Below are 15,169 nucleotides of genomic sequence, written 5' to 3'. Positions count from 1 at the left end.
GATAATGTGCTGTTTTCTTGCTGACTATGTCAAATAGTGTGAGTTCTGGTCTCCTTTCGCAAAGTCTTGCCTACTGAGGTCCTTGGCCTCAGAATGTTTTAGCCCACTTCCAAGTTGACAACCTACTTCACCTTATTCAGTTTGGGGGCTCTAAAGTACAACTTAATTTGACAAACCTTGAGCTACATTACTACCAGGAACATCATTCAGTCCAGTGCTATAGTAGTCTGGTAAAGCCTTTTATGAAGAACCCTATATCAGATCGGTAATTGAATGTCTCAGTAGGGAACCAGGAAAAAGAAATACACCTTCATGACTTTCTGAGCCACTGTCATTGTCTCTGGAAGATTGTTTCGAAACATTATACTCCAGTTTATTATTTCCTCTCTATTTATTATACTTTCTAATTTTCTCTTAGATGTTTGCAGAAAGGAACACACAGTGTATGGAAACCCTTTAGGAAGGAGTAACTCAGTAGAGTTTTTATGTTCTGAGTGTGTATGTATATATACACATGCCCCCACATGAATACCAACATGTCACATATCAGGAAAGTAAAGAAACCACAATCCTCAAACCATAAGAGGATTTGCCATCCAAAAGGTAGTATAAGAAGGGTAAAACTGCTTGATTTCAATTCAGTTCTTTCTCAAGTTCCTTGCCCTCTCTGGAACTTTGCTTCCTCTTCTGTAAAATGAGGGCATTGGATGACTAAGGACAGGCATTTGATATCATCTCAGACAGAGGTCTATGATGGAGTGCCCCAAAGACCTATAATTGGCTCTGTGCTGTTTCATATTTTTAGCAGTTTCTTGAACCCCTTAGTAAACTAGTTCAGCTCTACACTGTCCTCTTCTTTCAAGTCCCTTGCCCCTTAATCCTTTCAGTGATGTTATCCTGCCAGAACCCAGGCTTGCATTCCTCTCGCCATCCATGCCATCACTTCTCCTCACTTACTACTGAAGAAAGCTGGAGAAAATTATGAAACTCTGCTGACTGTGTTCACTACAAATTTATGTTACATAATCTCAACTTGGCCTTCACTGCAGCAAGGCAGTATTTTTACTTATGCCTAGTTGATTCACTATTCCATTCACCACAGCAGACTTTCCAGGCCTTTTCATCCCTACCTCTTCCTCCAGCCTTTCTGCTGGGAACTTTGCCTCACATTTCACTGGAAAAAAATGAGACTAGTCATCAAGAGCCCTCTTTTCTCTCATCCTCCTCATCTCTCATCATTCAGATGTCTTCAGCTATTATCTCTATGTCATAGTTGTATATTTATCCTTACTCTTTACCCCATTAGGTTGTAATGTTTAACAACTCTAACAAAGAAAGAAACATATGAGTGAAAAAGAAGACAGGTTGCTCAGGGGTGAAAAATGAGAGAGAACCAGTAGATAGCCATTTAAGAAAAGGCAGTATATAAAAATCTACTTACAAGACAGACACTAAGGGGTGGTTGTGTGTGGTACCAATAGATCCTTATATGCTTAAGGTCCTATGGAAATATGAACCCAGTATTACATTGTGTTCCTTAGACATAAATGAAATTCCACAGTGATGACAATTGCTTTCTGTACATTTCAGAGCACTTTAATAACCATCATCTCACAGAACCCTTTCACAGTAGACCACTGAAGTCAGCAGGGCAGGGATCATAGATTGGGAGCTGGCAGGGATCTGAGAGATGATCTAGTCCAGTAAAGACTTGCCTGAGGTCACCTGAGTAGTAAGTGACAGAGTCAGGAACAGAACCCTGCTCTTTTGTGTCCTCTTTCCTTGACACTGGGACTACAAATGATTTAATGGTGGTGATATTTGTTTATAATAAGTTTGCCAGAAGACACAATATGTTGAAATTAAAGATCAAACATAGCCAATAAGCAGCGTGAATCAACAGAAGGAATGAAATGTTTTAAACGGAGGAAGGCAGCTGATGTAGTAGTAGGAGCACAGTATCTGAACCGCAGAAGCTGGGGCTGAGTTCTCTCTCTCCTACTCACTAGCCCTGTGAATGTGGGTAAACCACTTCAGTTCCCTCATCTGTAAAATGGGGATAATAAGGCTTTCAGTATCTCCTTCACAGGGGTCTTGTGAGGAAAGTACTTTGTAAGCCTAAGAGTACCATAGAAATACAAGTGAGTGAGCTACTGTTAGTGCTGGCATTAAGAATAAATTTCATCTGATTTCTTGGCTTTTTAGTTGGAAATTTGGAAGGGCTGGCAAATAGAAATAAAATCTGATTGGAAAACTAGATTTTGACATATTTTTATTTTCAAATGTTTTTTCCTGTTCCTAAGCTCCAACCACTATAAAAATATGTAGTGTTTGAACTGCACTCATGGTGTGCCAGCACACAAACAAGGAGTTCAGTAATCCTAGAGGAGAGTGTAGGAAGAGTAGAAGATGAGGTACCTGCTGATTTGCTCTATGACCTTGAGAAGGTCACTTCTCTCTGGGTCTCAATTTCCTCAGTGAAATGAGGAGTTGGACTGGATGAACTCTAAGTCTCCTTCTAACCCTGCCGTTGTCCCTTCTGAGGTCCCTTCCAGACTGACCTCTGATGTTTTTATTGTTAAGCAAAGAGGAAACAAATTCATTGGCTCAGAACTTGGCAAAGTACACAGGTTCTGGAATCAGAGGAGGGAGGTTCACATTTATCACCTGGGTCCATCTTGAACAAATAACTCTCTGCACCTCAGTTTCCTTCTTTGTAAAATGAGAAGCTTTGACTGGTTGACCTCTGAGCCTCATTCCAACTCTGGCTCTTTGATACTATTGTCCTGTGAAAGTGGGAAGGACATGGACCTTTTTGTTCTGTGGGAGGCAGCACTGCATAGTGAAAGAACACTTGACTTGGTATGGGAAGAACCGTGCATTCAACTCAGCTCTCCAATGAGGAAAACTGTGTGACTGGGGGAGTTCATTCCCCTCTCAGTCAGTGTCCTCATCTGTAAAATAGGGATAATAATGCCTTAGAGTGCCTTAGGGACCCAGGTAGCTCTCTACTAGACAATTCTCTAAAATGTTAATTTGCCAAGAAAGTGCTGACCTACATTGGTAGAGAACATTGCCCGCAGGGAGCTCCCTCCACCAGATGACATCAGATCCAGACCACAGAAAGAGTGCTTGTGAGGATCAAATGAGGTAATGTAGGTAGAAAACTGTGTGGACCTTAAGGCATAGAATACTATGCACAGACAAGGAAGCTAAGGAGGGATGGATGTAACCGTGGGAAGTTAGAGAAAATGGCACAGGGTTCAATTCTAACCCTGCCCTAGCAGATTGGCCTGTTCGTGATCTCTACAGGAGGTGGCATGGCATCATAGGAGGAGTCCTGGAATGACCCCGGAAGCCCTGGGTCCTGGTCCAGGAGGCACCAGTGAATTGTTGTGTGACCTTGGATAATCACTTTTCATCCCTAGGCCAGTTTCCTACTTTATAGAATGAAGAGGTTGGACTAGATACACTTTAAGTTCCTTCCAACTCCAGCTTTTTTGCAATTTTCTGCATCAGCCACTCCCTTTATTCTGCCTCTCGTATCCCTGCAGGTGCTCTTGGAAGTGTAGAATTGAATCAGACTTGTTCACTTTCCAGTGCCTGCTTCCCAACATCAAGTACTCAAGATAGAGCGAAGATTATGATGAACTCCAAATCATAGACCCTGGTGGGGAGGGGACGTAGCCTAGCAACCACTTCACAGACAAGGAGGGATTTACACAAGGTCACAGAGAGTAAGTGGCAGGCCAAACTAGAGCCCAGGACTCCTGACCCCAGTGTGGGTCTCACTGTAATACACCAAACTTCTAGCCTCTTTCTCATTTAAGCAAATATTGAACAAAGTCCAAGTGCTTTTAAATTGCAGGTGAATGTCATCAGACTGACATGTGACTTCTAATATTAGTTCTTCCTATCAGTCTCTTAATAAAATCTCCAGTGCTTAAGCACAGTGTCTGGCACGTAAGAGGCATTTACAAATGTTTATTGACTGACTAATGGATCAATGGGGGAGCAAATGTCTGGTTTTTAGGATTCTAGGGAAGGAAAAACTATTTCATTTTTGTTTGTTTTTTAATGGTAGAGGAGGTAAAACAAGTTCAAATCCACTGTGAATTTTTTCTTGGTAGGTGAAAAAAATTTCCTTTTTAAAAATCTGTTAAAGGTTGTACTAACATCACGTTTCCTCTTTTTCCTCCAGGTCATGTATGGACTATTGGTTTTCACTCTAGTACTGCGGTCTATTTATATTGTTACATGGTGAGTCTTATGCCGTCAACACTATACTGCTAGGCAGACCGAAGTGTGACAATTGCTCTTTTAATTCAGCAGTGAACATCATGAATTGTTCTTGAGGCCTACAGCAGTGCTAAAAAAAGGGGGGGGGGGCGTCTGTTTAACAAATGTACCTGCTGTGTGTCTCTGCCCACCAGCAACCTTAGAACACAGGATATTGAAGCTCCAGGGGCTTGGAATATAGAGTGCTCTAGCCAGAAAAGGACTTTACTTGCTCACAGGCCCACAGCTAAGGAGAGGCAGAGCTGGCTTGAACCCAACTGCACCTCCGGTGTCCTTTCAGAATTGTCTAGCATCCGCTTTCATTCAGCTGCTGAAGTGAGATTCCTAGAGTGTAGGTCTGACCATGACGCTCCACCATTCAGTAAACTCCAACAGCTTCCAGTCACCTTGAAGATCCATATAACATCCTTTGTTTGGCCTTTAAAGCCCTTTACAACCTGACCTCTTCCTCCCTCTCTAGTCTTCTTACACTTTCCTACCTTCCAAATACTTGACGATCCAGTAACACTGGCTCACTTGCTGTTCTTCACACATAGCGCTCCATCTCAAGTCAAGTCAACAGGCATTATGAAACAGCACTTAATACGTGCGAGGCACTGGGCTAAGTGGTGGGGATACAGAGGAAGACAAAAATAGTTCTGCCCTCAGAGAGCTCATGTTCTAATGGGAAAGACACCAAGCAAACAACTCCATCCATACAAGATATACACAAGGGAAACAAGACATAGTCTCAGAGGGAAGGCACCAACAGTTACCTTTTCTCTCCCATGCCCACAGTGCTCTCCCTCTTGTCTCTGCCTCTTGGCTTCGCTGGCTTCTTTCAAGACTCAGCTCCCAATATGTTCAATAGGTCAACTATGAAGGCTTGGAATTCTAAAGGCTTTGAGGAGAGAAGGGAGGGAATTTTAAAGGAGCCAATGACTTTTGCTGTATTTTTTCCAAATCTTTTAAAAAATCTTAGGAAAACTGGCAAATTTTATTTTACCAATTGTGGAAACTTGCTATGGATTTCCAGCTTGGTATAAATAGAAAAAGGTTGGAAATAACAACTAACAAACAATTGAAAGGAGTTGTGGATGAATTGTAAGAGCTGAAGGCTGGTCTTCTCTCCTCATCTCACATTGCACAAATGCCTTCCCCCTCCATCCCCTCCTTCACCACTTTCTCACATGAAGAGGTGGCCCTTCTTCTCACCAAAGCAAACCCCTCTACCTGCAAAGGGATCCCATTCCAGCTCCTCTTCTCCAGCAGATTATCCCCTCTACCTCCCATACTCCCACTTATTTTCAATCTCTACCTGTCTGCTGGCTACTTCCCTAGTGCCTACAAACATGCCCGTATCTCCCCTATGTTCAGAAACCACTTGATTGATCCCTCCATTGCTGATAACCATCATCCTACATTTCTCCTAACTTTTGTGGCTAAACTCCTTGAGAAGTTGTCTATAGTTAGTGTTTCCACTTCCTTTCCTCTCACTGTTCTTAACTTGCTGCAGTCTATCTTCCGACATAACAAAATTGTAGATAGCTAGGTGGTTCAGTGGATAGTGCACCTCACCTAAAGTCAGGAAGGCATGAGCTCCAATCCAGCCTCGTGTACATACTAGTTGTGTGATCTTGGGCACTCAATTGCTGTCTGCCTCAGTTTCCTCAACTGCAAAATAGAGATAATAATAGTACTTACTGTCAAATGAGATAATATTTGTACAGTGCTTAGCACAGTGTCTGGCATATAGTAGGTGCTTAATAAATGCTGTTTTCTTCATCATAGTAGCTAGTGTTTTCAGACCTTGTTTTCAGATCTCGATTGGATTTATAGATTTTTTTTCCAGCTTTTTTTCTTTAAAAATATTCTTTGTTATATATTGCACAAATATATCAATAACATTTTTTTTATTTTTTTCAAAGAAAGAGCACTGACTAGGAAATGAGAAGATATACCTTCTCGCTCTAATTCTGCTTCTTTCTCAGCATGACTCTGGGCAAATCTCTTCTCTTCTCCTGGGCTTGTCTTCATTTTCTCCCCTATCAGATAATAACAATAGCTCCCATTTCTGTAGTTCTTTTTATTGTACAATAATAACCACCAGGGAATGTAGGGATTAAAAGAATTACTATCCCCATTTTACAGATAAAAAACTGAAATGGCCTCCCCAAGATCACATGTCTGAATAGTGATAGAGTTGGAATACAAACCTAGATCTATCTGTTCTACCCTGCTGTCTCTCAGGGACTTGCGCTATGATTTTTAGGGTCTTTCAGTCCAGTAATCCTATGACTCTACTTATGTCTGAGTTTGTCTACAATGTCCTCGACTCTGTTTCTTTTTTTTTTCCTATTCTAAAGATATGGTTGGAACAACTTGGGGAAAAAATAGAAAACCTATTCTTCTCCACCCCAGCCTTACAGCATCTTAGGAAAAAATGTTCAGAGTCCCAAACCTTGAGAGTCATTTTTCATATCTCTGAGAACACTGGCTTACAGAGGTCAGGACATTGGCTAGAAGTGATCAGGACTTGACACCAAATAGCCCTGAGATGTGGCCTTAGAACCTTCCCCTTCATGAGGCCCTACGAACTCTGAGCTCTCAGAGAACTGTAATACAGGGGTGGGGAACCTGCAGCCCCAAGGCCACATGTGGCCCTCTAGGTCCTCAAGTGTGACCCTTTGACTGAATCCAGACTTTACAGAACAAATATTCAATCAAAAGGCAGCACTTGAGGACCTAGAGAGCCACATGTGGCCTCAAGGCTGAAGGTTCCCCACTCCTGAATTGGAATGATTTCCTGATTTCCATTACATTTGAAATATTTAGGCAGTATTTTACACAAATTTCTAATTTTTACTTTGAAAAATACTTTACTTCCTGAAATCTGAAGATTTGTACGTATCAACAAATATTTGAGTGCCTAATATGCATGAGGCCCTGATGCTAAGTTCTAGGTGGAATGTTAAGATGAAAGTAACTTATCTCATACTGTTTTCCCATAACCTCTCTTTCCTCTGTTCTCATCCAACTTTCTTTTTATATTCCTTTACTTAGTGCTATTATTTCTGGAATGGACTCTCCCTCCCCCCTAAACTTTTTCTCCATCTGTTGAAACCCTTCCCTTCCTTCAAGGATGTGCCTCCATAAAGCCTTCCCTAACTATTCCTTGTGCCCCACCCCAACTGAAAGTAATCTCTTCCTCCTCAAATTTCTTTCATCCTTTTAGTTAAACCTACCAAGATTCACCTCACCTATATTATGGGTATTGGTGTATTTGTACTTTTTCCCCATTATATTTTTAAATCTTTGAGAGCCAAATCTGTATCATAACTATATTTGTAGTTCCTACACCAACCACAGAGCCTCCCCAATTTTAGACACTTCATATATACTTGTTAAATTAAATTGAAAGAATATATATGGTTTCTATTCTCAAGGAGCTCCAAGTCTAGTAGCTTATAGATAGATACACACACACAATGCACACTTCTAACTTTTATTCACAGAAACAAAAGTTTTATACTTGGAAGGGATGTGACACAGTGTGGTGCAAATGAAAACTTTTTAATATAGGTTTTTATAAGTGCACATTTTTATTATTAGAAAATTGAGTTTCCCATTCCCCAAAGACATGTAATTTTAAAGTTGGAAGGGGTCTTAGCAGCCATCTAGTCCAACTCATACCTAAGAAAGAATCCCCTTCACATCATATCCAATGAATTGTCATCCAGTCTCTACTCCAAGACCTCTGGTGAGGGGAAACTCACCACCTCCCAAGGCTGTCCATCCCACTTTGGGCAAGCTCCAGTGGTTAAGAAGGTTCTTCTTAAGTCAAGCCTAAATTTGTCCCTTTGCCCCCGTGGCCAAGCAGACTAAGTTTAATCTCTCTTCCATGTGATAGCCTTTTAAATACTCCCCTAAATCTCTAAATGTCTGCAGTTCTTTCCTTCCACTTTCTTTCTCTCTCCATTTGACATGGACTTAGGGTTATTCACCATCTTTACTGACTTGCTCTAAACCATTTCCAACTTACCAACATCCTTCTTGCCTGAGTGAAACATAGTATTCTACATGTAGTGTGATGAGGACAGAATACAATCGAACTATCACCTCTCTCTTGTTGATTCAGTTGTATCCAACTCTTCATGACCCCATTTGGGGCTTTCCTGGCAAAGATACTGGAGTGCTTTGTCATTTCCTTCTCCATCTCATTTTACAGATAAGGAAACTGAGGCAAACAAGGTTAAGTGACTTGCCCAGGGTCACACGGCTAGTAAGTGTCTGAGGCCAGATTTGAACTCAGGAAACGGAGTCTTCCTGACTCTAAGCCCAGTGCTCTATCCACTGTGCCACTTAACTGTCCATCGCCTCTCTAGAACTGGAAAATATACTTCCCTTAATGAAGCCCAAGCTTGCTTTAGCTTTTGTGGTTGCCATATCACACTGTTGACTTATATTGAGCTTGTATTCTACTGAGAGCCCTAGATCCTTTTCAGATGATGTTCAACAGAATCTCCCCCATCAACTTAATGAAGTTGATTTTTTAAGATATTGGAATTATTCAACAACAGACATTTAGTAAGAGAGTATTATCAACTGGGGAGGGAGGAGGTGGCTCTGCAGCTAAGTCTTGAAGAAACCAAGTGACTCCAAGAGACAAAGGGATATTCCAGGCATTGGCACGTGTTCTGCAATGTTTCAAGGCACAACAGAGATAGCAGAAGATGAATTGTCAGATAGGAAGAACACCCAGAAAGCCAGTCTGGAATAGACAGTGCATGAAAGGGAGTAACAGGAAATCAGATTGCAAAGATAGCTATGAGGCACATTGTGCAAAGCTTTAAATGCCTGGCTGAGAAGTTTGCACTGTATCCTAAAGGCATTAGCAAGCACCTACAGATTTTTGACTAGAGTAATGACGTAGTCAGATCTGGGTTTTGCAAATGTCAGTTTGGTAACTTAATGGAATTGGAGACGAGAGAGACCATAAGCAGAAGATCTAATTGGGAGGCTATTGAAATAGTCTGGGCAAGAGAGAATAAAGGCCTGCAGGAGGACAAAAGCTATGTGAGCGAAGGGAGGGGGGTAGAGGTATAATAAGCAAGGCTCAGCAACTGAGGGAGGGAGGAAGGGAGAGAGTTGGGGATGCCTCTAGTGTTGTAAACTTAGGTGACTGGAAGGATGGTGGTATCCACAACAGAAAGGGGGAAGTTTGGAGGAGGAGGAGATTTGGGAGCAATATAGAGAATTCTGTTTTATATGCACTGGGTTTTGAGAAGCCTATGGGGCATGCAGTTGGAAGTATTCAGCAAGCAGTCAACAAGTGTTAAGTACCTACTATGTGCTGGGCATTGTGGTCGGGACTGGAGATACAAGTACAAAGAGTGAAACAGTCTTCACAAGGAATTTACATTGCAACAGCGGAGAGGAAACAAGTACATGTATGACAACAGACTTCATAAATATAAAGTGAATGAGGACAAATATACGAAAAGTCATTATATGCAGGGTAGTTTGGGAGAGAGAATTCAGGGGGATCAAGAAAGACTTCATGCAGAAGATGCTCCTTGAGCAGTGTCTTAAAGGAAGAGGTGGTGAGGTGAAAGGAAGCGGGCAGAGCCCTCCGGGCTTAGGGAATGGCCACCGCACCAGCACAGAGAAAGGCATTGGAGTGTGAGGGAGAGAAAGGAAGCTAGCGTGACTGACTCACAAAGAGAGCCAGGTCCAATTAGACTGGAAAGAAAGGTGGGGCCAAGCTGTCTAGAGGCTTTAAGTGCTAAATGGAGGGATTTCTAATTAATCCTAGAGATAATAGGGAAGCCACTAGAGTTAATGGAGTAGGGGAGTCACGTGGTCAGACTTGCACTTAAGGAAGATCACTTTGGCAGCAGTTATAGGATGGACTGGACTGGCAGGGAGACCAACTAGGGACTGTTACAATAATCTAGATGAGAGGAGGACCTGAACTAAGAGGGTAGTGAGCTAAGGTGTGAGTGGAAAGAAGGGATCATGGGATCATAGACCACGATGGGCATGAATCATGGGTTTAGAGCTGGAAGCAGCCTTGGAGGCTATTAAGTCCAATCCCTTCATTTGAAAGATGGGGAAACTGAGGCCAAGAGGTAAAATGACTTACCCAGAGTCACCCACATCATACCTGAAGCAGGATTTGAGTCTTCCAGACTCTAAATCTCGTGTTCTCTTCACAGCATCACCTAGCAGCGTTATTTTTATGGTAGCAACAGTTGCTTAAGCAGAACTGGAGTTCATGTGAGAGATTAGAACTTAACATATAGATTCAGGAGTCATTGAGTTGAAGCTGTGGAAACTGATGAGACCATTAAGGGAGAAAGTGATGATGCTCTAGTCTGTGAAGATCTCCTCAGATCTTGACTCTGTCATCTCGTGTGTTAGTCATCCTTGCTAGCTTTGTGCCTTCTGCAAATGTGATAAATATACTATCTGTTCCTTAATTCAAGCCATAGGAAAAAAAGAAGAGGACCCAGGGCAGAGACTTGAAGGAAGCCCACATTTGCTGATAACTCTATTAACTTTCATCTTCCTATTTATCCTGTATAGAGCTTGCTTTGTATATATTTGTTTGCATGTTATTCTCCTCCTTCCCCCCTCCCCCATTGGAATGTAAGCTCCTTGAAGACAGGGACTGTCTTGCCTCTTTTTGTATCCCCAGCCCTTAGTGCAGTGCCTAGCACATGGTAGGTGCTTAGTAAACGTTGCTGAATTGAGCTTATTGAATCAAACCTTATTCAGTTCCACTTACTTGTCAAGATCTTTTTTTGGATTCTCTCCTTTAGTCTGTTTTCTCTCCCAGCTTTGTGTCGTGTAAAAATTTGATAAGCATAGCCTTTGTGTCTTCATCCGGGTCACAGAGCCATGCGCAGATCTCTGGAGGACTCCACTAGAGATTTACTTCCAGATTGATACCGGATTGTTAATGACCTCTTTGGATCTGGCCATTCAGGGTCAGGGGTTCAAGTCTCGTCTCTGCTAGCTGTGTGACTCTAAAGGCCTTGATGCTCAATTTCCTTATCTGCAAATTGCCGAGTCATCCTAGATGGCTTCAAAGGCCTTCCAGCGCTGCCATTCTGTGTTCTAAGTAATAACTTGTTCTGCTTTGCACCAAAGGGTGCAAAAATAATAGCAGAAAGATAAAAAGAACCAGATTGATACGCGTGCTCTGGAAAAGCTTCCTCCCAGTTTGAGATGCCCAAAAGGGAAACGGGCAGTGGTGAGTTGTCTTTTACTGGAGACTAAACAACTACTTGTTGTTGAAGACATTGTAAAGGGCGTACTGTGGCCTCTAGGTCCGGTCCCTGACTGTAGCAGTCAGTAGTTCCGTTACCTACAGGATGAAATGGCAACTCTTTACACTAGCGGAGGAAGCCTTCCACAACCTGGCTGCAGTCTTCCGTCTTAAGTCTTTTACTTCATGGTGATTCCCTTCTATAGTCTAGCCACAGCCTGACTATTAACTGTTCTCTGATCTCGCCCTGCCTTTACTGGCTCCATGCACTTTCATAGATCATCCGCAGGCCTGAAATTAGCGCCATATCTCTGCCCACTTAATCTTTCCTTCAATGCCCCCTTTACATACCATTTCTTCCATTTACCTTCCCTACTCCCTGAATCAAAAGTGTTCTTCCTGGCCTCGGATCACTGAATCACATAACTGGAGAGTTGGAAGGAAGCTCAGGAGCCACATACCAAAGAAACCCCGACTCTGACACACCCAACATGTGGTTCTCCCACCTCTGCTTACAGACTTCTAAGGAAGCAGAGCTCCCCACCTTCAGAAGAAGCCCCTCCATTTCTAGACCCCCAGAGTTGTTAGGAAGTGTGTCCAGATGCCAGGCTGAACTTGCCTCTTTGTAGCTTGCACCATTGCTCTTGGTTCTGTCCTCTGTAACTGACCAGGACAAATCTCCTCCACATGACGGGTCTCCAGATTCTTGAAGACAGCTACTGTCCCCCAGGAGTCTTCTTTTTTTCCAGTCTAAACATGCCCCAAATCCTTGAACTTTTCCTCAGACATCATGGAATCAAGATGGCAAACATCATGGTTGCCCTTTTCTGGACACGCATCAACATAACTGTAGTGCCCAGAAATGAATACAATATTCTAAACAGAGACCATCATAGGTGGTGTACAGTGCCTATTCCTAGAGGTTAATTTTTTTAAAACAAGTGTAAGAGTTTACATTTAACCCTATTAAATATCTTCTAATTGCATTCAGCATGGTGTTCTAGCCCGGGGGTGGGAAACCTGTGGCCTTGAGGCCACATGTGGCTTTCTAGGTCCTTGGGTGCAGCCCTTTGACTGAAATCCAGACTTCTAATTTTATATAACTGTTCTGTCCTTTGCCTTCTGGGACATCGTCCTTGAAAGGGTTAAGTCTCCTCTCCAGTCCAGATTCCTTTTTTCCCCTTTAAATCTTTAAAGTCTTAAATTTAGGCCTTTGAGGAACTCTTCATTCTTCTTAGTACCCTGGAGTATTGGAGAGGCACTCTTCAGGACCCCGCGCTTTCTTCTCTGGGAGGGACATCGGCCTATACTTGGAACACGAATAGCAAATCACTCAGCTGTGGGAGAAACACAGACACTATACATGTGATACATGTCCCTGTACAGTCGCCCCGACTTTGAGCCTTATTTCAGCTCTCTTTGTGGGGGCAAAGAATTAGAAACTGAGTGGGTGTTCCTCAGTTTGGGAATGGCTGAATAAGTTATGGCACAGAATTGTGCTGAGGCACTATTGTGTGCTACAAGACCTGGTGTGGAGATAGCCGAGAAGATGGGGCAGGGAAATGACGTGATCAAAAGTATGTTGGAAGCTATTGGAAGAGCAATCTGTCAGCGTGTGCACTGTGGATCAGAGGAGGAGGGAAGAGATCTCTGGGTACCCAGAGTATGAGGGGAAGAGCCATGTGGAGAAGATAAGCTGAGTCCAGATTGCAGAAGGCCTTAAATGCCAAGCCAAAGTTTGTACTTTATCCCGAAGACAGCAGAGAGATACTCAAGAGTTTTGAGCAGTGGATTTGACTGAATTAGATTTTGCTTTTCCTTCTCTCTACAGGGTATATCCGTGGCTTAGAGGACTGGGTTATACATCCTTAGGCATATTTTTAATGGGATTTTTCCTTTGGAATGTAGATAACATCTTTTGTGAATCACTGAGGTAAGGAAAAACAAATTTAATTACATGTTTTTTTCTGAAAGCATGGCAAATATAAAGTGATACGTACTTTTAAATATTACATATATGTATCCTCTGCCTTGCAAAGTTGATTTGAGCAAAGTGCTCTGGAAGCCTCAGAGCACTTAAGAAACCTGATCATCGTGCAGTGTATACATTTTTGACCCACCTATTTGTCACGTTTGGTAATATCGTTTAAAAGTTTTACTCTAAGTCCCCTGGGAAAATATAGTAGCAGATCAAAGCACTGTTTTAATGATAGAAAAACAAAAGGCAATTTCAATGTAGGAATAATCACAGCCACCCAGAGCATAGGTGCTGTAAATATTAGTGCTCCCCTTGTGTACAGGAGGAGTCTAAGGCCCCAGAAAGTGACCTGCCCGGGGTCACAGAGTTGGAATGTGCTGGAGATAAACTCAGGCTTCCAGTTTCTAGCCAATATTATATGTAGTTTGTTCAGAAAACTAAGATCCAGGACCAGTATGTACAAAAATAGTTATAGCAGCTTTTTTTGTGGTGGCAAAGAATTGGAAAACAAGGGGATGCCCATCAATTGGGGAATGGCTAAACAAATTGTGGTATACGAATGTAATGGAATACTATTGTGCTGTAAGAAATGAGGAGCTGACAGACTTTGTTACAACCTGGAAAGACCTATATGAACTGATGCTGAGTGAGGGGAGCAGAACTAGGAGATCATTATACATGATTACAGACACACGGTATCTGTAAGGACTAACTTTGATAGACTTGACTCCTCTCATCAATGTAAGATTCAAAGACAGCCCCAAAAGACTCATGGTGGAAAAAGCTATGTGCATCCAGAGAAAGAATCATGGAGTCTGAGTGCAGATTGAGGCAAATTATTTGCTCTCTTCTTTTTCCTTCTTTTTTGGTTTCATTTCTCTTTTCTCATGATTCATTCCACTGGTTATAATTCTTCTTTATAAGTGGACTATTATGTAAATAAGTCCATTGCGAAGGTATATGTAGAACCTACATTGGATTACATGCCGTCTTGGTGGGGAGGGGGGAGGAGAGGGAGGGAGAGAAAATTTGGAACTCAAAAATTTGTGGAACTGAGTGTTGTAAACTAAAAATAAAAAATAAATTTATTAAAAAAAAGAAAGAAAAAAGAAAGAAAACTAAGATCCGGGCTGAAGAATACAAAGGTAACTGAGGGAATATAAAACCTTAATCCCATGAATTCAGGGGAATATCCTAGAAAAGTTGCCGTATTTTACTTTATTTGTGTTATCTGTTGAATAAGACTAATAATGCATTTCTCAACCAAAAGGTGGTTTTAAATGGGGCATGAGCAAAGAATGTCAAAAGTCCTGAATGTTTATGCACCTAACCTGTAGCAACATTCTTTGCTATACATGAAAAATATATGCTTGGTAGTCCCCAGGACTGTGTCAGCAGGTGCTATAATTGCATATTTTTGTGGTTATACAAAAATTGGTTTGTTTTGTTTTTCCTCCTAACAGGGACTTTCGAACAAAGGTGCCACCTTTTGTGGGAGTTTTTACACAGTTACATGCCTGGTGGCATATTCTTACTGGCCTTGGCTCTTATCTTCACATCCTTTTCAGGTATGAAATAGAAATTTGGGGGAGGGAAGGAAGAGGGGAAACCATAGCCAACGTAGTATAGTTGTGTGTGGA

The 15,169-nt window shown here is 42.0% G+C and overlaps 1 protein-coding gene across 1 annotated transcript in view; it reads left to right on the top strand.

The window, feature by feature from the left end:
• The window catches only part of ACER3 (alkaline ceramidase 3), a 213,898-nt gene that overhangs the window by 185,268 nt on the left and 13,461 nt on the right, over nucleotides 1-15,169 (top strand). The window contains exons 7-9 of the mRNA XM_036744926.1: nucleotides 4,202-4,260; nucleotides 13,383-13,484; nucleotides 14,993-15,097. Of these exons, the coding sequence (XP_036600821.1) occupies nucleotides 4,202-4,260; nucleotides 13,383-13,484; nucleotides 14,993-15,097 (266 nt within the window). The remainder of the gene's footprint in view (nucleotides 1-4,201; nucleotides 4,261-13,382; nucleotides 13,485-14,992; nucleotides 15,098-15,169) is intronic.

This window comes from Trichosurus vulpecula, chromosome 2 (assembly GCF_011100635.1).
Source record: "Trichosurus vulpecula isolate mTriVul1 chromosome 2, mTriVul1.pri, whole genome shotgun sequence".
In the NCBI taxonomy this organism is placed as follows: Eukaryota; Metazoa; Chordata; class Mammalia; order Diprotodontia; family Phalangeridae; genus Trichosurus; species Trichosurus vulpecula.
Note: the sequence above shows the minus strand (reverse complement) of the source record. Positions and strands in the feature narration are given on the sequence as shown.